We start from the raw sequence: 26,422 nt of genomic DNA, 5'->3' as shown, positions 1-26,422 counted from the left end.
CGCCTCTTTCAGACCTCCCCAGGTCTATGTCTAAATGATTGGTCAAGAACGTCTGTTTTTTAGATAACCTTCAGTTAGTCTAGAAAAGGTCCACAAAACCTTTTATAAAATTTCAAACTGCCACAAAACAGGAGCAACTGTGGAATGGATCGAGTTGATGGAAGAATCATACTTGATGGAACAACCCCAACAGGATTCAGCCAAGTTTCGACTAAACTCAGTTATCGGTTAAAACGAACCAGCACCACAGTTCAGAAGACCCCCTGAGTGTGTGAAGTCTTTGAACCAGGGTATCATCACATCTAATGACATCGATGAGTGGCTCACATTTATGTTTAACATGCCACTAATCTTAATAATATCAAAAACTATGTTCAACCGACTTATTGTATTGTAGTATTGTATTGTGTAGGTAAAGACTTATTCCTTCACTAATTTTATCAATTGTATTTTTTTACAGTTACACTGGACAGAAGAAGATCTACAAGGCCATTTATAGGATATATAGGCTCTGAACCTATTTTTGGGATTCCGAAAACAAACATAGTAGTCTCCATCACAAAATGGATTCAGAAAAGACAAAAAGAGAAGTGGATAAACTCTAGAGGTGCTAGAACCAGTAAATGCAGTAAAACAACCCTCACCAAATTTGTCAAACTCACTGCTAAAGTTAAAGAGGGTCAAACGCAGAGTGATAGAACAGTACAGGTCACTGGCACCTGAGAAAATACAGGGGTTATTGAATGGTGACCTTAGGTATGTTATCCGACGAGGAGGAAGAAACATTCGCCCATATAATCTTTGCATAGTAAACAGCTCAATGAGACATCACCTGGTATGGAAAGAAAACGCATGGAGAGGATGTGTAACTACCTAGCACTCCTTAGGAAAATAATCTAGGCCATTGCACTGAACTAAGGAACTAGTAAAGTATAATACAGTACACCTGAAGACTGCAGTGAAAGGGAAACAAACACCAACTTCCTAATGCTATGATAGTCCTATCATCATCATCAAACCAGTACATTTGTGAACTTTACAGGGCTTCGATTATCCTTGTCTGCCTGTAGTCGCGGTTTAGGTCGATCCACTATCTCTAGTTACTTTACTTTAATACATAATGCACATTAACGAGGAATTAGTTCACTAACTAACCTCCACAGTCCAAGAGAAACAAATCTCACTGCAGATTTTGCCATAATGAACACAAGTGATTAAAAAAACACTGAACTAGCGGAGCACCAAGTCTAAGGGCTTCGTCCTCTTCAGCCTTCTTACTTCTTTGCTGATATCCAACAACTGGGGATCTTGCTCATTTTGATGCCGGTGAAGCCATTGCTCATGATTCTCAGCAAAGCGCTGAATTGCAGCACCAACAGTTTCTACCCGGAGGCCCCGATGTAGATCGTCGTTGCGAATGTACCATGGTGCATTCACAATGCTCTGTAACAGTTTGTTTTGAAACGTCTGTATCATTTTCGCATTAGTTTTCTTGGTACAGCCCCAACGCTGGATACCATAAGTCCATACAGGCATTAGAACTTGCTGGTAAAGGAGCACCTTGCTGTTAGTATCCAATTCTGAATATCGACCAAGGAGTCAGTAAATTATCTGAAATTTGATGTTGAGTTATTGACAATTTTTCTTAACATGCTCTTTCCACATGAGTTTGGGATCTAAGGTCATACCCAAGTACTTCGCTGTATTTGGATATGTATCCTAGTTGTATTCAGTTCTAATGGAATGGTGACAAACTATCTATTGGTGAAGTTAACATGCACAGATTTTGTCTTGTTTATTTGAATGCGCCGCCTTGCTGTCCACTTAGAGACCTCTGTGAGAGCTATTTGAAGCTTGGCCGTTGCTTCTTCAACACTGTCTCAAGTAGCCAAGATGGCGGTATCATCCGCAAACGTAGCCACTGTAGTCGAATCTTCTTTAGGCAAGTCACTCGTGAATAGAAGCTACAGGAGAGAACCAAGGACACTGCCCTGTGGCACTCCCGCTGATATCTGTCTTAGCGTGGAGAACCCATCATCATGTCTAATTCTGAAGATCCCGTCAGCCAGGTATGATCGCAGAATAAAAAAGAACTGCTGTGGAAGGTCCCGTTGCAACTTGAACAGCACCCCCTGGTGCCACACTTTAACAAAGGCTTGAGCGACATCCAGGAAGACGCTCGAGCATACTTTCTGTTCTTCCAATGCTTTTTCAATTACATTAACTACACGGTGGACCTGGTCTACAGTTGAGTGTTTCTCGCGAAATCCAAATTGATGGGCAAGTATGAGCGTTCTATCTTCAATAATAGGTTTCAATCTTCTTAGTAGAAGCTTTCCGAACACCTTTGACACAATAAAAAGCAGTGAAATAGGCCTGTATGATTTTTTATCAGTGGGTTCATTTCCTGGTTTAAGAATCATTGTAGCTTCAGCGACTTTCCAGGAACAGGGTACATACTGCAACCTGAAAGCAGCATTAATAATATATACTGTATTCAAGTGGAAATACAATATTTCTTTGCACACTTAAACACTTTCGTTGTTTCAATTTTAAATCACTCCCAGAACTGATAATTAAACTTTAAACTACTTTATAGTACATGATTTCCATTTAACCGTTTTAATAAGAACGATTGACCTCTTCTTTTTTCTTCTTTAAGTCTTAAATATCCGACATTTTCATTCGGTTCAGATGTGAATGGAAGTGAGTGTCGAAACGGTGTAGAGGAAGCTGGAGAGACGTCGAGAAATCGGTTAGGACCTGCAGTAGCACTAGGGGACCAACGATTACCTTCCTTCCTGTTAACAAGCAACATTCCGACTAAACCTCCAGCATGATTTATTATCCATTTCGACCCGAATCTTCAATTGGAAATATTTATAACTTACGTGCTGTCGGATGATGAAGGATGGTTTCTTACAATCCTGACCATAAACGGTCATTTTTAAGATTAAAAAAATCGGATTCGTTATAAGCGCATTGTACGCACTTAAATACTATGGATTTGTCAATTTTTTTCTCCGATTTCAGGTGTTTGACACCAAAATTCATAGATCTTCTGGATTAGAAAGTTAAAATATTTTTCTACGCGGAAAAAAGCCGATGTTCGTTTTTGTCACATCCACAAAACCCTTCATACGAAATTTTTTCTGAACTTTTTCTCCTTCAAAATTCCTTCTAACGTTTCTGAAAATCACGCAAATAGCGAAAATTTTTAAACGTTTCAATAGATCTATAGGAAACTACAGGACTTTATAACATAATAAACTACGTTTAACGGCACAAACATCAAATCTATTAGTATATTTCGATTAGTTAAGGTTTTTAGTTGAGATAAAAAGGTCAGTATTACGAGCGGGATTCGAACCCACGATCTAGATACGCCGCTACTCTACCACTTGAGCTATCGTGACCTCGTGAGGTCACGGATCCCGCACGTGACACTGGCTTTTTTATCTCAACTAAAAACCTTAATTAATTGAAAGATATTAATTGGTCAAGCGGACCACGAAAACTAGTGAATCAATTAATATATTAGAACCGGTGATTTAAAAAAAAATTGAGCAATTATTTATTTGTCATTATGTTTATCACTTATAATTATCTAAACACAAATTATCTAAACGTGATTGACATAGCATGCAAGAAATATTCTGCTTTCTGGCGGTTATTAAAACGTTGAATTTGGATATCACCCAGAGGAGTTATCTGTTTTTTTTTTTTTTTTGAGGAACGCAGGGCATGGGTAAAAAGTGACCCCTTAGTCGTCGCCACAGGGAAAAGTTAAGGTTAAATTATTTTTGTACGCGGAAACAAAGCTGATGTTCGTTTTGTCACTTCCACAAAACCTTGAATACGAAATTTTGAAAAAAAAAATTATGAACTTTTCTCCTTCAAAATTCCTTCTAACATTTTTGAAAATCAAGCAAATAGCGAAAAACGTTTTAAATGTTTCAACAGATCTGTAGGAAAATATAAAGGACTTTATCACGTAATAAACTACATTTAATGACACAAACATCAAATGTATCAATATATTAGAACCGGTGATTAAAGAAACAAAATAAAATAAAACATTTGAGCAATTATTTATTTGTCATTATGTTTATCACTTATAATGATAAATTATGTAAACGTGATTTACATAGCATGAAAGAAGAAATATTCTGCTTTCTGACGGTTATTAAAACGTTGAATTTGGATATCACCCAGAGGAGTTATGAGTTTTTTTGTTTTTTTTTAAGAACGCAGGGCATCGGTAAAAAAAGTGACCCCAGGGAAAAGTTAAGGTTAAAATATTTTTTGGATTTTCCTATATGTATTCACGGGTTTATGGGTGTGACAAAAACCAATATCAATATATACTTCTCTACGTCGTTCATAAATTATATTATATTGTTATACTATTTATTATATTATTTTACAATTATACTATACAATTTTCAAGTAATGATTCAGCTACTTAACAAAGTAAATTAAAATATTTTTCGCCGAAAAAACAAAGTTGATATTCGTTTTTTTCACCCGCAAAAGCCCCAGAATTTAAATTTCAGGAAAATCCCAAAAATATTTTTTTCTCTGATTTTTCCCCTTTGATGCCTACAATATTTTTTTCGAAAATGATAACGCTGGGAACTTTTAAATGGCTCCACTGTTCTCAAGGAACTTTCCAGTCGTTTACAACGCTATAAACTATACATAACAGCATGAAACTAGTCTCCGTAAATAAATTACAACCGGAGACAAAAAAAAAATAAAACTTTTGAAAAGTTTTGTGGTTTTCATTTTTATTTTTCACAATGGTAATTACATAAAATCAAATGTTTGTTCACATAGGCTGAAACAAAGGCATTCGGCTTTCGAAAGGCTGTTAAAACGGTGAATTTGGATAAAATCCAGACGTAATATGAATTGTTTTTGTGGAACACTGGACGCCATCGACTGGAAAACTTGTCCCGGCGGATCCAAGCAAAAAATGTATAATTTTTCTTTGCTATTAAAATTCGTATTCAAAGGTTTCGAAGGGTGCTTAAAATGAATCCAAATTGTGTTTTTTATAAAACATGATTTCGATGTATTTTAGTGAATGCCCTTTTGGTTTTCTGACTTTCTGTATCTAATCTGATTTAGTAATTTACAACTTATACTTCTATATTATTTTCTTACCCTAATACCTCCGAATGAATAATATAAATATATGAAATTAATTAAGGTTTTACGTTGAGATAAAAAAAGTCAGTGTCACGAGCGGGATTCGAACCCACGACCTTCGGCTTGATACGCCGGTACTCTACCACTCGAGCTATCGTAACTTCGATTCCCCTCGGGCACTAACTTCCCATCTCAACCGCACCTTTTTTGAATTTTCTTTCCTTTTTGCCATTTTTCAAATTTCGTGTAATCTCTTTGATTCTCGGGGACAAGTGAAATGGCATCATATTTATTATATATTTATATATAATAAATATGATGTAGTAAAGTTAGCCGAATTACATATAATAGTTTTAATTTATATATGTTTTAGGAGGTCCCATTAATGAAAGTAATTATTTTAATTGATTCATGATTTTGTATGCAAAGTATGAGTGAGTTGAAAAATTAGTGTCACAAGAAGGACTCGACCCGGATGTCGTGAGTTCGGGTACTGCTCAATATTTCTGGGTTCAATATTTCTTGACCTAGTTAGTATCACCAAAAAATGTTGCATTAAAATCGGTTCATCGCACGGTTCGAAAATAAAATATAAACCCATGTAAATGTTTAGTAGTCGTGATTGATCGTATTAATTATTTTAATTAATTATACTTTTCATCTAAGGCTTTTGGTTAAGATAAAAAGTATAGTTACATAAAGTATAAAAATGACGAAAGCTAAAACGATCCTTATGTACAAAAATAAAAAATGATGGCATTTTGTATGAGAATACGATATCAAAATATGCTAAGAAGTGTAATGTATTTACGACCTAATTTGTCTAATTAAGAGTTGATACTTACAAGTTAAATAGCATAAAGTAAATCATTTGTTTATGTTACGGCAGAAAACGTGCCGTGTTGATTTTACCGTTTATGGGATTTGCAGAAAGGGGAGAAAAGGAAGAATGACGAATACCACCTGTGAGCCAAGTTGGTTGTAATTCATATAAAACAAGACCGGCTTTTTGTCACGCGAGCCACACCCGATCGTATGGTATAATTTGGTTTCATTGCTGAAAGAGAAAGTCTCCGGGAGGGAAAAATTGATAATTTTTTTTCTCTGCGTACTGTCTTGTTTGAAATGTAAATTCCACGCTATTCACCGGACCCTTGGCCACTGACGGGGTACGGAGTTATTCGCCAAAGGGCACCTTTCTCTATCATTAAACCCAACCCAGACGGAAAGCATGCGATCGAATCGGATGTGAATCATCGCGACATTGCCAATTCCGCCTTGGAAAAATCTCATCAAAAAATACAGACGAGTACTGTTATTTGAGCATAAAAATATAAAATCACTAATTTCGTGTTCCGCTTGGCCAATTAATGTATTACAATTACTTAAGGTTTTTTGGTTGAGATAAAAAAGTCAATGGCACGAGCGGGATTCGAACCCACGATCTTCAGCTAGATACGCAGCTGCTCTACCACTTGAGCTATCGTGACCTCGATCACTCGGACACTAACGTCCCATCTCAACCGCACCTTTTGAATTTTCCCTCCTTTTTGCCATCGTGGAGATCGTGGGTTCGAATCCCGCTCGTGCCATTGACTTTTTTATCTCAACCAAAAAACCTTAAGTAATTGTAATAAAAATATAAGTTATCGAGGCGGAGAATGAGCTAGATATTATAAAAATACAATGACATTTGTTTTAAATTTAAATAAGAACCTGCTACTCTGTATTAGTGCAAAATAAATTCGTTTAACCACTATACCACTTCTGAAATCCTTATAAAAAATATTAAAAAATATGGATCTCCAAAAACCATATGAAATTAATTTCACTTAAAATGAACAGTGATATAGAATTAAAAAAATGATTCTTCTGTTAATTCGGGAGTGTTTAAAAATACTATACAATAAGTCGGCTCTTAAAAAAACATGAAAATTAATTTCAATTAAAATTAAAAGTAATTTAAAATTTAAAAGCAATGATTCTTGTTTTAATTCGAGATTTATTAAAAATACTACGAAATAAGTCGTATCTTAAAAACCGTATGAAAATTAATTTAAAGTAAAATTAAAAGTGATATAAAAAAATTAAAAATAAATTATTCTTCTGTTAATTCGGGATTTTATAAAAATTTTATACCATTAAAAACAAACACACTTCTCTTAAAAACCATATAACAATGAATTTCAATTAATATTAAAAATTATATAAGATTTAAAAAAACTAATTCTTCTGTTAATTCGAGATTTTTTAAAAATACTATACAGTAAGTCTTCTCTTAAAAACCATATGAAAATTAATTTCAATTAAAATTAAAAATTATATAAAATTAAAATTGAAAAGAAATGATTCTTCTATTAATTCGTGTTTTTTAAAATACAAAATAGTTATTTTCTATTTTGAAAAATTAACACCGTTGGTCAGCCTGTGCTGTGAGCTGGAAGTGGAGCGGCCCGATCTTTGGAGGGAAAGCAGCTTCTCCTCACCTACGCGCGCGGGACTCCTGGCCATACCAGGAAATGTGCTTTCGGGTACACAGAATTACGACCGGCTTCAGACACGGACGTTACCCCTGGGCATACGTTTCAGCTAGGCCTAGGGATGGTACGGAGACACTGGGAACGGTACTCGAGGTTGGCAACAGGCCGTCTCCGCCCTGGATCTACATGGCCATACTCATCAGGGAAGAACTCAACGTTTTAGCCAAGTCGTCTACCCCGCCGAACCTTTACGAGCTTAGTTCTTGGAGCTAAGATCTGGGTTCACTGGGTGTTTCGGCTTGTCTTTACAGATGGGTCTAAGACTGACAAAGTTGTGGCATATGCCGTGTATCTCGAGTGTTCGTCCACTTCGTGATCATTTCCGCCGCACTGTCGCGTTTACACGGCACAACTGTATGCGATTTGACATGCGCTTGGAGTGATTCGAGACGATGGTAGCTATGCCTACCTAGTCTGCACCGACTCATCCCCAGCTCAATTACTGATGTGAAAGATTTTCCGTCGACCCTCTCGTAGTAGTTTTGTTGTAGAAATACCACGAACTGGTGTCTCTCTAACTAACTACATAGTAAGTAGTAAGTAGATAGTACTGTGATTGTAGTCTGGGTACATGTATGCATAGGATAATGAAAACGCGGACGAGGCGGCTAAGGACGCGATCTCCGGACTTAACCTCCGCGATTAGACCCTCTGACGCTAAGAATGCAATAAAAAAATAGATTAAAAAAAAACATGATTAGAAGAAGGTGGCAGGCGTCAAGTTCCCACGTATCTCGGAGGATCTGACTCGTCGGTCATTCTCACCCGATTAAGAATAGGCCATGCGGGGTTGAGACACCGTCGGTTGCTTTTGAGCTATCAGAAAAAAGTTGCTCGATGTGTCCCATTTAATTGAAGGTACCATTCGTTACAGCGTGTAAGAAAACCACCCAATATGAGAACTGTGCTTGAGCTCGGCAACGAATATTTGGGTTCAATGTTCCGATCTTTGGAGGAAACAGAATTGTTTTATATTATAAAGTGCAAATAGTTTTGTACTCCTGGCGTGTGTTGGGAATGAATGTGTAGTGTGAGAGGGTCGATAGCGGAATATTGAGTACCCCATCGACCCAATTTCGTTAGTTATGTAATAGGTGTAAAGGGTAATAGCCGAATATCTGACTCGATATTCGGCAACCGACCTACAACAACAAAATGAATTCATTGTACATAGGCGTGATTATTTATGAGATTTTATTTTAGAGGTTAGTTAGTTTTAGGCTACATTACATTTTAGCAAGTGTTGGGGGCTGAAATGACCTATAGGTGGGAAGAGAGGATCTCCCGACCATCTAGAATTAGGGGGATACTAGCGACCTAGTCTACAATAGTGATGTAGTAAGTAGCACATCGGGAAGGACAGCCCTGGATGAAAATCTAATTGAGTCCTTTATATATTTCAACGTCATCTGCAAAACTCTAACTAGAATCAGGGATATCGTTCAAATACAGCATAAACGGTTATTAAGAAATTATAAGCAAAAAAAAATTATTCCTCTGAAAGATGATCTAAACTGTTCGAGGATAATATTAGCCGCAGAAGGTTCAAGACGAAAACGTAAGCGTGACTAAAAAGAATAAGAAAATGAAATAGGTTAGTTAACAAGCATAACCTTTGAAGTGTATTGAAAAAGCGGCTTTTTCATCTTGGTTACTCTCTTATGAATTGGAGTAATCCCCAAAGAGGATCGGCCAATTCTGAGGCCGGGTAACTTTTTCAATTCACTCCTCCTTTTCGCCCCTTGAAACCATTTTCGCTTTGATTTCGGTTAGCCCCTTATCAAATAAAAGTGGCGAGGACAGTCTCTACTTATATGACGGATTTTAATCTTTCCGGATAGTGGTAATTGGAAATTCCGGCTTCCTTTTACATATTTATTAAGGGACAAAAAAAATATTGCCAGATGCGATAACCGCTCTTCTTGATATTTCTTATTTACGAAAGATAAAGAAACAACAACCTAACCGATCCCAATATTACCAATTGACGTCTGCTAAGGAAGACGAGTCTGTTTTTCACATCAAAAGAAAAATTGTCACTCAGTCATTAATAATGTGAAACGAATGAGCGCTGTCCATCATCCTCTTTAATTTGTCTCTCGAGACGGTAATGAGAAAGGTGGAAAGGAACCACTCAAAGCCTGGCATATGCAGATGATAACGACATGGTTGCCCGGAATTTGAGAGAGCTTGAGGAGGGTTTAGCAAGGTTAAAGCAGGAAGATTTGGTTTGATCATTAACAACACCAAGATGCATTCCACAAGAGGTCAAGGGCAAGTCAATTCCGTTTTCGTTGCACTGAACGGTGAGGCTTATGAACGCTGTAAGACCTTTAAGCCGGGAACACACTTAACCGATGCAACGCTATGCGATGCTACCCGACGAAAATCCAAAGTCCAATTTTCCATAAGATTCTATTACCCCCGTGCACATCTGCCCTATGCTACGCATCGCTACCCTACTCCACTCTCTGCGATCCCCACTGTCCAGATTTTCGTCGGGTAGCATCGAGTACAGCTGACGACAAAAGAACCGGACACTCATATTTTTATTTCAATATAAACCAAATTAACCGATATCAAAAATTCATTAGTTTTTATTTAAAAAAGTTTAATTTTAATGGTTTGATAGAAAATTAATTAAACACCGGAATACCATTTTTGATATAATGAATTTAACTAACAATTTATTACACGGTTTTGCTCATAAAATTTAACAAACAATTTATTTCATGGTTTTGCTCATAAAATTACATTTTCGTCGAGTAGCTTCAGAACTGGACACTCATATTTTTTGTAGTTTATTTCAAACTATGTATATGTAATTCTGTCGTTATATTAATTGTATAACGTCTTATTTTAATGTAAACCAAATTAAACGAGATCAACAATTTATGAGTTTTTATAAAAATTATTTAGTTGTGATGGTTAGGAAGAAAATTTATCAAACATCGGAATAACTTTATTTAAAACAATTAAGTTTAACAAAGATTTTTTTATATGGTTGTGCTCAGAAAATTTAACTAACAATTTATTTCATGGTTTTGCTCATAAAATTACAACATTTTTGTCGAGTAGCTTCAGAACAGGACACTCATATTTTTTGTAGTTTATTTCAAACTATATGTAAAATTATTATAAAAACTGTATATGTAATTTTGTCGTTATATTAATTTACTACATTTTTATTTTAATATAAACCAAATTAAACGAGATCAAAAATCAAGAGTTTTTATAAAAATTATTTAATTATGATGGTTAGGCAGAAAATTTATCAAAATGCCGGAATGACTTTATTTAAAACAATTAAATTTAACTAACAATTTATTACATAGTTGTGCTCATAAAATTTAACTAACAATTTATTACATGGTTTTGCTGAACAAAAGAGGCGTTGAGATTGTGATAGTGATTATTGTATACACGCTGTGGACTGTACGCGACGTGTGCTTGCGTCGTATAGATGTGTACACCCCACCAAAACGTGGCAAGGCGTCGGGTAGCACCGGGTAGCGTCGTATGGCGTTGCATCGGGTAAGTGTGTTCCAGGCTTTTATCCTGTTTACTGAGCATAGCAGTATAAAAGAAGAAATCCGGGCAAGAGTTGCCGCAGGAATCATTGGTGAATATCTTCAGGTCCAGATCTATCAGCAGCAATTTGAAATTGATAGGCTATCGAACGATATTGTGGCCAGTGGTATTTTATGGCATTGAGCGTGGACCAAGACGGAGACGTACGAAGATTTTTTGAGGAGTTTCGAAAGAAATGTGCTTCTGAAGATCTTTAGCGCATTTTGAACGGTTGGTCACTGGCGAATTCGTACAAACTTGGAGTTGAAAGCTCTGTACCAGAAACCCTATGTTGTGGTTGAAATTAGGCAATATAAGGACTGAGTCGATATTCAAGGAAATTTGAGATCGCCTGTAAAAACCTTAAACATGTCAATTTGTAGACATATGTAAGATTGCTTTGCCCTGATGATGACCGTAAAATAGCAGTCGAAAGCTTGGCAGTAAATCTAAAAACGTAAAACAGTACTTTAAATTTTACGTAAACGTAAAAACGCAGAGAGTGGAAAGATATTATAAAGTGAACGAGGTAGTCGAGTGGTTGGGGTGTCATATTGTTGCCCCTCTGCCCTATGTTCGATTTCCGCGTCGCTGCTGGAATTTTGAGGTTTGGCTATTGTGGTAGGCACGACACCCTTAAAAGTAATATTTCATTAAGATTCAATTTACATCTATACTGCCCGTTGTTACAGGATAATGGATTCCTATCCTAAAATCCGAAACGCAACTTAAGAGAGATAGTTGTTATTATTATTTGTACTCTTGTGCAAGGATATGCATGTCATAATTTCCTTAGGAATGATTATGCGGGTGGTATAGAAAACAGATGCCGACGGCCATGTGACGCCGTCAGGCAGACCACCACACTCGCTTATGGAATTTAGACATCAAACAAAATGATCGCTGAAGGCATACAAGGTCTGTACGTCTGTGCCACCATCTAATGTCTCAAAGGGTTGGGCCAACTCGGTGTGGAGAACTCGCCACCAGTATCAACCAACACCCTCCTTTGAGTGTCACCTTAATACACAACTATTTACATAGTTTTCTTAATTTCAGAAAATAGATCAGCCTTAAGAAATAGGTTGCTTGCATAGCACCTAAACTACCAAATATATCACACATATATACTTCTTTCTGTCTGAACTCAAAAGCATTCAGTTAGGATGTGATTGACTGTTAATTGTTTCTGACAGCTTTGGCAAATCTAAGGAGATTCCCTTGCCATGAGGAATTTATGGGTAACCCTACAATCATTACAACTAATGCGGATGACACCGCATGTCACAAGCAACCTCTGACATCCAACCTTAGGTTTATCAATGAAAGTTTGTCACAGTGCGTAGGTCACTGCTGTTTTTCTCTCATATAAATGTTAATTTTTATACTTTAGATGTTTTGTTATTATACTTGGGTGCGTTCCTTATCTGGCTCAGGCTTTCGATAGGGAATGGTTTCCTTAATAAACTTAAACCCTTCCTACCAACTCCTTTTTACCTAATTGGCCGCTGCATCAGAGTGGTGGGTTAATGACTCCGGGGTCCCTCAATGGAGAACTTTTGGCCCCATCCTGTGTATATTTCCCAACATATGCGGGTGACACCGCGATTCTGTCTTCAAACCCGAATCCTACCCAAGCAACCTCCAACATCTAAGAACACCTTGAGATTACCAAAGAGTGATGAAACGTGGAGGACAAGACTGATCCCGTCTTGCCCTCTACTGTATATCAATCTTCTGTTTACTAAGGAGCTACCGACATGCCCTCGAGTCATATAATTAGGACTGTGCCTAGTCAGCAGACTGACGTGGAATAACCACACAAGACTTAAGGGACACTTGGACAACTACCAACAGCTTTAGGACCGAAATCTGTTTTGACCGTCACAACTCAACTATCGCTATAGAAGACTTTATTGCGACCAATTTGGACATCGGGATGGCAATGCCATCCAATATTTACGCATTCCTTCTGATCAAACGCTCCTTACCATGCCACTAACCACACTATCCAACTGACCTCAACGGTACTTTTGTCTACTAACTGATCCATAAGTTTAACACCAAGGTTTCGATCAGACCTAACCCTACTGTCCAACTACTACCTACACTTTCCTGTCTTGAGAACCCCGACATCGATTGACCTCATCTAACCTTAACCATCGTATTGTTTGATTATCATAACATGTGTCGTCCAGGCGTTACGATATTGGATAAAAATGTATGAGTCCATATTGATTTATACACGTACAGACTGTAAATAAATTGTTTTAAAAAAATCTTCCGATAAAAATGTTCGTCCAACTCTTGGTCTGGTTATTAACTCGATAAACGTTTAGATTTAGTTATTTAACAATCTACCCCTAATAAAAGCGTGTCAATGTTTAATCGAGGTAATCTCTGGTTAATTACTGGTCCACTTACGTACCGAACATGGAATTTTTATGTATTAAGAGACCCAAGAAAAATTCCCTACTATAACGGATTATAAATTAGCACCGGTATTAACATATTATTTTGCATAAACACCTCACTTTTTTCTCGTACTGTTGAAATTTTTTAAAAGGCTTGCTTAATTTTTATGACCCGGGTCCTTAATCGACTGGTCGACTTATTTTGGATAGCATTCCTCTAAAATTGTCGCTACGTCGAATTTGTAGCCTTTGGTTACGGTTGTACTTTACAATTTTATTTGCAATTCATGAACGTCATTAATAAAATAGAACGAAACAAATTTTAAACAGGCTTTAGATGTTTGTGACTTTATTGGGCTTGACCGATAAAGCCTCCAGAAATGGACCGACCTTTCGCCTACCATTTGTCAGACACCTGGACAACGTTTTACAACACAAAAAATTATTAATCAAAACTCGTTAGAAAATTCGTTTTCAGAATTTGTTAATGATAAAAACAAAAAATTATATTCAGATAATTAATATTTATGAAAGGTTAAGATAAAAAGTCAGTGTCAGTGGCGTTCAGAATTTCATTAAATAGATCAATTAAAGCATGAAAAAATTCTGAAGTTGAATTTTTATAATACGTATAGGGGTAATCCTGAGGTTCTACTTTATTTTCCTTTAATTATGTTTTTAAATCCTTGTAATGTGAACGCTTTTAATTTCTTAATAAAAAGCATTCTACTTTTCTGCCTTTATATTTGCATTATGTTCCATTGCTTATTATGGAGACTGGGTTTATCGTGTGACGGTGACAAGCAACACAATGAGAGGATCAATTGAACGAAAAGGTAATCGGTCAACTTTTCCCCCGAGCATTTTCACCTTTATCCCATACCGTAACAGGAGCTTTAAAGTTAATCAGGCTTATCATCTTTATTTATCCGAATCAAAAGATGTGCGAGATTTCTTCTTGAAGACTGATGTTATACGCCTAACCCCTCTGTGTTCTTGTAATTGTTATAATTTCGTGTTGAAAAAAAAACAGGGATAAGTCAAATTTGAAAGACACTCACTTGAAAATACTCAGTTCCTTGGTCGAGCGTTCGAAGAATATACCTTCTTGATCAGTACTTTGCAACTGTTATTGATGATTATCAAGGTTGACGAATATATAATATCTAATTACTTTTAGCACTTACATAACTTATTAAACCATATAATGACGATTACAAAAGCTATTTCAAGAGGACTGCGGTCTTTTGGCTTATTGTAGTTTTTTTTTAAGGGGCATCCGACAGCTTGTCATTTCAGCCCCGTGCGCATGCAAAATACTGCAACACACATTCTATATACAGTCACACAAATAAATACATTCACACCTATATACACTGCATTCATTCTATTTGGTGGACCAATCCAATTTTAACCAACCAACTTTTATAAATATTCCGCCATCGACCCCAATCGCGAACACAGCTCGAGGGGCCGTAGAGTTGCTATTCCACCATCAGCCCCACCCCATTCACTCTAATAAATACACTCACACAAAACACAGTAAGACCAAGTAAGACCACCAAGACCACACCAAGACACAGTAAGTAACCATTCTTAAAACCGGTGGCATGCCTACACGCTCTCTGTATGGAGCCAAGGAATGACACGCCGCTAGTGTGTGTGTGTGTGTGTGTGACACATCGAGCAACCTTTCTCTGCATAAAGGGCACCTGCGTTGGTTATTCTCTCATCAATGTGTTGTGGATAAACTACAGTTTTTATGCCCTAGATCGCAAAATATTATATTTTTTGCTATAATAAGCAGCATAATTACAACAATGCTGCTATTACGAAAAAAGCCTGCTCTCCATTATCTGTTTTAACTCCTGGTTAGAAGCGATTTGGAGTATGCCAGTGGTAGTAATAGTGGTACCTGTCAATGTGATGTAGATAAACTAGATTTTTGTGTTCTGGATCCGAAGATATTATTTGTTTTTACTATAATAAATAGCTTAATTACAAAAATAGTGATATTATGAAAAAAAATCCTTCTCTCCGTTATCTCCATGGACTTCTGTTTAGAAGTGATTTGGAGTAAGCCAGCCTTGGTCATTCTCTTGTCAATATATGTGCATATGCTAAAGTTTTTGTGCTCTGGGCCCAAGATTTTGTTTTCCTGGTTTCCTAACGATTTAGGGTAAGCCGGCGTTGGTTATTCTCTTGTCAACGTGTTGTGGATAGACTACAGTTGTTATGCCCTAGATCGCAAATTATTATATTTTTTACTATAATAAGCAGAATAATTACTACTAATTAATGCTACTATTACGAAAAAACCTAATCATCTGCTTTAACTCGTGGCTACAAGCGATTTGGAGTATGCCAGTGGTGGAAATAGTGGTACCTGTCAATGTGATGTAGATAAACTAGATTTTTTGTGTTCTGGATCCGAAGATATTATTTGTTTTTACTATAATAAATAGTTTAATTACAAAAATACTGTTATTATGAAAAAAATCTTCTCTCCGTTATCTCCTTTGACTCCTGGTTAGAAGCGATTTGGAGTAAGCCAGCCTTGATCATTCTCTTGTCAATATATGTGCATAGGGTAGAGTTTTTCTGCTCTGGGACCTAAGATTTTGGTTTCCTGGTTTCCTAACGATTTAGAGTAAGGCAGCGATGGTTATCCTCTTGTCAATGTGTTGTGGATGGACTACAGTTGTTATGCCCTAGATCGCAAAATATTATATTTCTGCTATAATAAGCGGCATAATTACAACAAGGCTGCTATTACGCAAAAAAACCTAATCTCCAATATCTGCTTTAACTCCTGGTCAGAAGCGATTTGGAGTATGCCAGTGATGGTAATAGTAGTACCTGTCAATGTGATGTAGATAAACTAGATTTTTTGTGTTCTGGATCCGAAGATGTTATTTGTTTTTACTATAATAAGCAGCATAATTACAACAAGGCTGCTATTACGCAAAAAAACCTAATCTCCAATATCTGCTTTAACTCCTGGTCAGAAGCGATTTGGAGTATGCCAGCAGCGTTGGTTATCCTCTTGTCAATATCATGTGCATATGCTAGAGTTTTTGTGCTCTGGGACCCAAGATTTTGTTTTCCTGGTTTCCTAACGATTTAGAGTAAGGCAGCGATGGTTATCCTCTTGTCAATGTGTTGTGGATGGACTACAGTTGTTATGCCCTAGATCGCAAATTATTATATTTTTACTATAATAAGCAGCATAATTACAGCGATGCTGTTATTACGAAAAAAAAACCTAATCATATGCTTTAACTCGTGGCTACAAGCGATTTGGAGTATGCCAGTGGTTACTGTCAATGTCATATAGATAAACTACAGATTTTGTGTTCTGGATCCGAAGTAATTATTTGTTTTTACTACAATAAATAGCTTAATGACAAAAATACTGTTATTATGGTGTGAGTACGCCAGCCTTGTCAGTGTCATGTGCATAGTTCTGAGTTTTTGTGCTCGGGAAACAAGATTTTGCCAGGTTGTTCCAAAAGAGGATCCAATTGAGAAAACCCGGTGGAGTTGGCAAAAAGCGTAAACGCGTCTGATAGACCGAAACGGCGGAGATAAGCGGACCGAAACCAATGTAAAAGATTTGCTTTTAAACGATTTTCGGCTTATTTCATCGAAGCCCTTCGATTTGCCTTTCCGTTAATTGCGGTCATTCCACCGTCATTTTACCTCGATTCCGATTGTTCCGCAAGACGATCAATGTGATAGGTTCCGGCTTGTTTTATTCAAGCGCTGTGAATAAATAAACGATAGGAAGAAGGTTTACCCGAGCCAATTTGACCGCACCGGGCATTTCTTACAAACAACGATTGCCACGAGTAATTGAATATAGACAATTCTTTATTATTCGGACCAAGTGGATTTCAATTTCCATAAATGAAGGAAGCTTATTTACAAAAGCGTATCAAGAGGAAAAAAAAAATTAAGCGTTTACTTTATTCATACATAAGAAAATATTTAATGTACCAATGGTTATATGTTACATTAAAAGATGACTTTATTGTTAAATTATGAAAAAGACTCGCGGGTAATGTTTGTGTTTAACGTTCAAAACAAATACATAAAAGATAAATATGTAAAAACGTTTTGTTACGATGAGGCTTGACGAGGTAGGAAAATAATTTTCAATTCTGTTAAGGATGGTAAAAAAAAGTTAACCGCCGCCGTTCTAGTTTGAAACCGATTTGCAGGACTTTAAAAAGTTTACTTCCTGCAAAAAGATTATATAAATAGTAACAAGGCGCAATTTAAATGAACTGAATTAAATCTCAAATAAAGCATGCAATAACAACGCTTAAAATAATACATCAAAAGGGAAGGGAAAATATTAATTTAGCGCTCCTGTTTTGCGAATGGGTTTTCTAACAGTTTGCGTGACGTCTCAATTAAAAATACGGCGGCAATGGCCAACTTTTCTTAAACCGGGGACCGTCGGTGAAATTGAAAGCACGGTTGAATTCCACTGATAAATTGGTTTAAAACTAAAGATCAAGGGGTTTGATCAATTTATTCCCGACGCATGAATATCCTCCCACACCGGGTTCTCTCTTCGTGTCAAAGACCGTAATATGATAGAAGCGACGGCGACCGCAGACGAACTGAAACCCACCGTACCGCGTTCTTGACCTGCCCGAGGTGTTAAACGCCTTTAGACCCTAGGAAATGGAAGACAGCCTAGCTTATACGTGAAGCTTTTAATTGTCTACAGTGTATATATAGTATAATTAAAAGAGGAACTCACAGTTTGAGCGTGGTCGGAGGCAAATTGGTAGGTAGGGTGGTGAATCCGGCAGCGTTGCATGTGACATGAGTGAATTCTTGGTCGCAGACACATGGTGGAGGGCAGGTGTGGGCCAGGCTTGAGCCCACAAACACGAGTAGAGCTATCACCATCATATGTATGTCTCACACCCATGTCCCATCACCCCCGCCAACTTCACTAATCCTACATCCCTTATGAAAAAGAAAACAGAATGCATAACAAGACTGGGAATGAAACTGAGTTTTACAGTTCCGGAAAAAAAAATTATAATAAAACGGTGGACATGTGCAAACTGAGAAGAGGGCAAGGAGTGATTTTTTTTTTTAAATGTACCACTTGTCGCAGATTTTAGACTCTATGATTGGACGTCAGATGTACGCTATGATAAATTTACAATTTCTTTTTTTTTCAGATGTCACAACCGTACAGAATGGAGTATAATTCCGACTATTTAAAAGAAGTTGTGATTTGAAAATGTAGAAAGAAGCGGAGAGGACAAGCACCTTTCTCCCTGATCTCGCCACATACCACTTTCACTAGATTATATTGCCTCCCGGGTAAGCACATGTCGCCCGATATAACTAAAAAAAGTAACAATCTGCCAATTGTATCAAGGTAGACCTACCATTTTTTTCAATTTTTCACCGATTTCAGCAAACATGACAAAATCACTGGTAAGATTTTATCATTTTGTTCCTTCCTCTTTTTTTTTACATAAATACTTTTTTGAGAAAATCTGCCGAAATCGCTATACGGCTATCCTGCCGCTTTTAACAACTGACAGTTTATCAGGATCGTTATGTCCATAATAAAAACAAAAACATGCTCTCTCGGGGGAATCTTACATATTAAAAGAAAAAATCTACAAAGAGGAAATTTGAATCGGACGGTGAAATACAGGGTGGTGGGACGATGAGAGGAGATCGATTGGGTTCGACGTACGAGTTCACTTCAAAAATTAAACTTGGTGAGATAAGACGCGATTATATTAAAGTCGAAAAGAGCGACCAAGTTTCATAGAGAAAGGCTTCCGAACGACTGGCTCCCATCCAACGAGCCACGCCGGCCCAGTAAAGCATCTCCTCCCCCCACGGCAAACACAACACCCCTTCCACTCGCTCCCAACGCAACTATTTTATTGTTTTAATCTATATCCATAGACCTGACACGACTTTTTAATTGGACGGTGCATAAGTGAGGAGTTGAGACGAGACTGACGATCCTAGAACTTCCAATATTAGGCTGCATGGACAAATGAAATAAAATTATAACAAGATGGCCCACCCCCTTTATTTCGAAAACGATTAACTTTCGCAAAAAATGGTCTTATACAAGCCCCAAATTGATTTTGGCTAGGAATCGCGTGGTTGTAAAAGATTTAACATAACTTTCTCATCTAGCTGGGAAATGACACTGACGTTGTTATTTTAAACGATAATCCTATATTATTATTGTAAAATGCAATTCTAGAGCTTATTTTATGCTACTTTTACTGAAAGAAAATTTTTTGATACGATCGACCATTTCTGAGGTATGCCCAAGAGACGAATCGTGAAGGGGAAATGCTTTTTGTGGACCACCACCTTTATTTCGAAAACGATTAACTTTCGCAAAAAATGGTCTTATACAAGTCCCAAATTGATTTTTAACAGATTTAGCATAGCTTTCCCATCTAGCTGGGAAATGACACTGACGTTATTTTAAACGATAATCCTATATTATTATTGTACATTGCCATTCTAGAGCTTATTTTATGCTACTTTTGCTGAAAGGAAAATTTTGATAGGATCGACCATTTCTGAGGTATGCCCAAGAGACGAATCGTGAAGGGGGAATGCTTTTTGTGGACCACCACCTTTATTTCGAAAACGATTAACTTTCGCAAAAAATGGTCTTATACAAACCCCAAATTGATTTTGGCTAGGAATCGCGTGGTTGTAAAAGATTTAACATAACTTTCTCATCTAGCTGGGAAATGACACTAACGTTGTTATTTTAAATGATAATCCCATATTTTTATTTTACATTCCGATTCTAGAGCTTATTTTATGCTACTTTTACTAAAAGGAAAATTTTGATAAGATCGAACATTTCTGAGATATGCCCAAGGGAAGAAGCGTGAAGGGGAATGCTTTTTGTGGACCACTACCTTTATTTCGAAAACGATTAACTTTCGCAAAAAATGGTCTTGTACAAGCACCAAATTCATTTTCGGTAGGAATCGCGTGGTTGTAACAGATTTAACATAGCTTTCCCATCTAGCTGGGAAATGACACTGACGTTGTTATTTTAAACGATAATCCTATATTATTGTAAAATGCGATTCTAGAGCTTATTTTATGCTACTTTTACTCAAAGAAAATTTTTTGATACGATCGACCATTTCTGATGATGCCCAAGGGAAGAAGCGTGAGAGGGGAATGCTTTTTGTATCACCAAGACGAACCACCACCTTTATTTCAAAAACGATTAACTTTAGCAAAAAATGGTCTTATACAAACCCAAATTTAATTTTTTGTTAATTTTTGATACAAAAAGCGTACCTCCCTCACGCGTATTCCGTCGGGCTTAACCCAGAAATGGTTCAACTTATCAAAATTTTCCATTCATTAAAAGTGGCATAAAATAAGCTCTAGATTCGAATTGTTCAATAAAAATACGGGATTATCATTTAAATATATAATTACTCAATTAATTATACATAATTTTTCGAAATGAAAAATTTTGTCACAGGCGGGATTCGAACCCACGACTTTCGGCTAAAGCCGTTGCTGCACTACCACTTGAGCGATCGAAGTAAACTCAAGTGGTAGAGCCGCGGCGTATTTAGCCGAAAGTCATGGGTTCGAATCCCGCCTGTGACACAAATTTTTCTTTCGAAAAAATTATGTATAAATATTGAATAACGATATAATTTTTTTCAGGGGCAATCTCATTGTAAATGAATACAAATATTTAGGAGAGATATTTACTCCAAGACTTTCTTGGACAAAGCACTTTTCTTGGAAAGCGTCGGTGGCTAAATTAGGTCTAAATAACACATGGTCAGCTTTCATATTTCAAGAAACTATCCGTATTAAAGTCAAGTTTAATATTTTTAAGGCGATAAGTAGTGCAATTCTATGTTATGGCTATCAAATGTGGGGAAATCAGAAATTCGAAACAATAGGCAAAGCGCACCGTTCTTTTTGTAAGAAAGTTATTCACATTGCCATCTGGTACACCAAAATATACATTATATTTAGAGACCAACATGGATTTAATTTTGGAGTATACACTTAAGCTTCACTACTCCACACACTATTGTGAAAGTTCTGATGTCTCCCGATACTAGATACACAAAAATAACATCTTTGGCGGCAATAAAGTCTAATATTTCAAGGTTTGCACACTGGAAATATTTGTTTGAAAAGGACAACTTGCCCTTCCTCATATCATTGGACAACCTCTATGACTAGCATAAGTATTTTTCTGTTCTTATTACTCAAATTCAAAAACAACATCACGAAGAATGCCGGTTACTTGTTCAAGCATCTTCGCATCTCTCACTTTACAAGGAAGTACAAATTTCTCCTGCATTGTTCGACCTACATGAAGATAATTTTGACAGTCTTTGTCTCAATGAGTTGCGATGGCTATTTAAGCTAAGAAGCGAGGTGAGGGCAAACTCGGCTGTTTGGATTAGACGGGAATTGGAAATCTGTTCTTTGTGTGATTCGCGTTCTATTGAAACTGTATCCCACTTCTTGGCGGAGATTCGGTTATTGCATCTCGGATGTTTCACTCTCCCCAGTGTTGACCTGTTACGGTTTTTGAGTGGCTCAAATTCGCGGTCATTCATAATTCATTACCCTAGCCATGCATGGACTACAGATATGAGTTAATTAAGGAGTGATTATTTGGAGATCGTGAGATGCAGTCTGGAGTGACGTAGGTTTTAGAAAAACATTTTATCGTGCCAGCGTTTCGATCTTTATTGAGATCATCTTCAGGGCTCAAAGTGTTTCTTTTCCGTGTAGATGTGTCATTCTTGTGTGTCGTGTTGAGAGTAGTTTAATGAGTTAATTAAGGAGTTTAATTTTTGATTTGTATTGTATAACCTGTTTTTCTATTCTTTCTTTCTCTTTTTAACAGTTGTTATTTCTCTTTTCTTTCAATTTATTGCCTAGGCTGTAATTATTATCTTACTTTATTGTGTATTTTTTTCGTTTCTGATTGTTCAATCAACGGCTTCTGGCAGACGGATCCAAGATCCATGTCCTTAAATGTTTTGAAATCACAGTTGTCATTTTTTTCTTAAGTTCAATAAAGCATTATCATTATTATTATTCACTATTTTTCGTGGTTCGCTTGACCAATTAATACCATTTAATTAATTAAGTTACGGTGGTTAAGTTGACGTCATGATAGATCAAGTGGTTGAGTAGCGGCGTATCAAGCCGAAGGTCGTGGGTTCGAATCCCGCTCGTGATACTGATTTTTTAATCTCAACTGAAAACCTTAATTAATTGAATATTATTATTATTATTATTATACAATTAAGAATAAGGTGATAAAATTAATTAAAAAGTTAGTATTATTATTTAAAATAACAAAGTTAGTGTCATTGAGAATGAGAGATGAGAAAGTTATGTAAAATCAGTTACGACCAATCGATTCCTAACTAAAATTAACTTGAGGTTTGTATAAGACCATTTTTTGCTAAAGTTAATCTTTTCCGAATTAAATGGGTGGACTATAGAAGTTGATACACCTTGTATATTGGGCTTGTGCGAAAATAATGCAGGTTTTGCAAAGGCAGTGAAAACTATTTTTAATTTTTACAAAATAAAGAAAATTTATTCGAAATATTTTCCATCAAAATCTAATCATCTTTGTCAATTTCTAATAAGTTATTTTATTCTGCTGACATATAATTTTTTATTTCGATGATAATAAAGTCTTGGGAGGCGTATTCGGCTTCACCGCGTTCTCTAAAAATTTTATCCATCAAGAAGAAGTGATCAAAATGCCTAAAAAAAGTGGAAGCCTGTAAGCGGGAGGTCGGGTGAATATGGAAGGTTTCATATTCTAAGTCCTTAACTTTCCGCAGGTTTGGCAGTGTGGCACGTGCCCTGGCGTTATCGTGAGAAGCATCGACCTCTTACGGTTTACCAAGCTGGACAAAGAAATTGCAGTTTCCCTTGCATTTTGTCAACTTCTTGGCAATATTTCTCTACTGTGATAGTTTCACCTTGTAGATGTAGATGTAGATGTAATATTTCAGGGTATGGTATACTGCGCCCTTTAAGAGCTATTGTATCCCCTGTACTCTGCCTAAAGCACATCAGTGAGTCCTATTTCATCAAGAAACTTGATTAATAGGCCCGGTTTCAGTGGTTGTAGTTCTTCTATGGTCACATTGTACATCCCAAAACACTTCCTCATGCGGGCTAGTGTAGCTCCGCAGTTTGTTAGTAAGTGTGTTGGTGTCTCTTCTGCTTCTTTGCCGAATCTACATGTGCCATCTTGGATTATTCCAATTTTCTTTAGATGTCCATTTAATCTACAGTGTCCTGTCAAGAATCCTGTTAGGATTCGCAGTCTATTCCTGCTTCCTTTGACACATTCTGTGATTTCTTTCTTGCCAAAGTTGGTTAGAAGATTCTTGGATTGTCTATGTCCAATAAGTGAATTCCAAAGTTCGCTCATTTTATTTTTGTCCTTCTGTCTGAGATATTCTAGTTTCACCTTAATTCATGAAATCATAGTGAACAACCCCTACAATACACCACCAAACAGTCAAGATAACCACTATTTTTCGTGGTCTGCTTGACCAATTAATATCATTCAATCAATTAAGGTTTTTAGTATAAAAAAGTCAGTGTCACGAGCGGTTTTCGAACCCACGACCTTCGGCTTGATACGCCGCTACTCTACCACTTGAGCTATCGTGACTTCGAACCTCTCGGGCACTAACTTACACTTGAAAAATGGCAAAAAGGAGGGAAAATTCAAAAGGTGGGGTTGAGATGGGAAGTTACTGCCCGAGAGGATCGACGTCTCGATAGCTCAAGTGGTAGAGTAGCGGCGTATCAAGCCGAACGTAGTGGGTTCGAATCCCGCTCGTGACACTGACTTTTTATCTCAACTAAAAACCTTAATTAATCGAAGTCACCATAACCTTTTTCGTGTGCAGATTTGGTTTCGGGCAGTGTTTTGGCACTTCATCCTTGTCCAACCACCCACCTGTACGCCTCCTGTTATTGTACATAATCCATTTCACATCGCACATGAGATGGAAGGTTCATTTTAGTGGCGCAACAGAAGAGACGTGCAAACTCCAAAGCGTCGATTTCTTTCGGCTTCGGTTAGTTCGTGCGGTACCCACTTGTCCAGCTTCTGTACTTTTCAAATTTGCTCCAGATAGTGAACAACGGTTGAGCGATCATCGCTAAGCTCTTCCACGATTCCCCGTATGGCGTGAATTTTCTTTAATCAACGTTTTGAGTTTGTCGCCAACGATGGCCTACCGCGACCTTCCTTGTCTTCGAGATGGAAATCTCCAAGGCGAAATCTCTGAAACTCCCCCCCCCCCAATCTGTATTGATGTTACGCGCGGTTTGGGCCGCACTTCGCCCAAGTTTAGATTGGATAGATGTCAAATAAATTTGACAAAAATCCAGTTTGGACATATTTAATTTCACAAGTCCTCCACTCATAAAATTCAATGTAAACTAGAATGTTTTGTACAAAAGATAACAGTTAAACAGTTTGGTTAAAAAAATGCAAATTTTCTGTGATGTATGAGGCACACGTGCGGAACGTGTGATGAGTTTGGAGATAAAAGGTGAATAGCACCTTCAATCAAGCATTACAAAATGTCTAAACGCCCTGTTTTTTTTTTTTTTTTTTTTTTTTTTTTATCCAATAGGCTTGTAGGACGGGATCGCGTTATTTATTCGTCCACAAAATCGATTGACTGTCTCATTCATAGTATTATTTTCAAGTTTCACGACTCTGCCCAGCATGTGTTCTTTTATGTGCCGTCTATTTTCATTCCATTTATCAAATAAAAGTCATTGGTATAAATACAGATTTGAAATTGGCCAAATGTGAGAAGTAGGCGTGGGAGAAAAATATTGAAGACTACTTCAAGGGTCAAGCGTCGGACAACGTCAAACTTGAACTGGATATCCTGTTTGATTAGCTGCCTTTTAACCACTCGAAGGTGAGACGATCTGTCTGCTTTCAGCCACTTCCCGGCCTTAATGCTAGCTTAGAAAGTTAAATTATTGTAATACAAGACTTTAAGCTACCACTTCAAAATTTCAAAATACGCCAGGGAAATCCAGGCACTTACACCCTAGAAGAATTGGAAACGGCTGCTTTTAATGAATGGGAAAAAAAATCCTCAGGATTTTACTAGAAATCTTTTCCGAAGAATACAAAGGCGTTTAACGGAGATGGAAATACACTTTTTTGGTTTTTTTTAACCCAGTTATTATTTTTTAATTAGGTAATAAACATTCTCTTTAAAAATGTCTTACTTTTACTACCAAACCTACTTTTGGTACGCAAAATATGAATTAACTTAAAGCCATCAGTGTATGTTCTGACGATTACAAATTTTTTTAATAAAATCACATGATGATTGTCATCTTCTTCAACATTTAAATTTTGAATAATGCTCTTCACTGTTCTTCTTTTGTACTAAATAGCCAATTGGTAATTTTAATTAAAAAAATTAACGGCCATACCTTGTCAAAAGTAAGTTCTTACCAAGACCTATTCTTAGCAATTCTTGCCTGTTTGATATTCATCTGAAATTCTTGGCAAGGCTAATAAATCGATTTAATATTTATTGTTACATGTTAAATTACTTTTTTAAATCGATTAGTTAGACCTAGTCTTCAGTATTATGGGTAATTGGTCCTCCTAAAATATTATCTACATTTTAAGCCGGGAAC

At 36.8% G+C, this 26,422-nt stretch overlaps 1 protein-coding gene across 2 annotated transcripts in view; it reads right to left on the bottom strand.

The window, feature by feature from the left end:
* Positions 1 to 19,523, bottom strand: part of LOC106664139 (lutropin-choriogonadotropic hormone receptor) — a 290,619-nt gene extending 271,096 nt beyond the window's left edge. Inside the window, exons 1-2 of one of the 2 annotated variants that reach the window (XM_014389582.2) lie at positions 19,099 to 19,523; positions 18,453 to 18,664 (exon numbers count right to left, since the gene is read on the bottom strand). In XM_014389582.2, the coding sequence (XP_014245068.1) occupies positions 18,453 to 18,607 (155 nt within the window). In that variant the 5' untranslated portion in view covers positions 18,608 to 18,664; positions 19,099 to 19,523. Of the gene's footprint in view, positions 1 to 18,452 lie in introns of both variants that reach the window. The other variant, XM_024227559.1, reaches the window with a different exon arrangement.
* Positions 19,524 to 26,422: the final 6,899 nt, after the last annotated feature.

The sequence above is a fragment of the Cimex lectularius genome, unplaced genomic scaffold, assembly GCF_000648675.2.
Source record: "Cimex lectularius strain Harlan isolate CLEC.00 unplaced genomic scaffold, Clec_2.1 scaffold127, whole genome shotgun sequence".
NCBI classification, from domain to species: Eukaryota; Metazoa; Arthropoda; class Insecta; order Hemiptera; family Cimicidae; genus Cimex; species Cimex lectularius.
The sequence above is the reverse complement of the archived record's forward strand: the minus strand, read 5'-3'. Positions and strand labels throughout refer to the sequence as shown.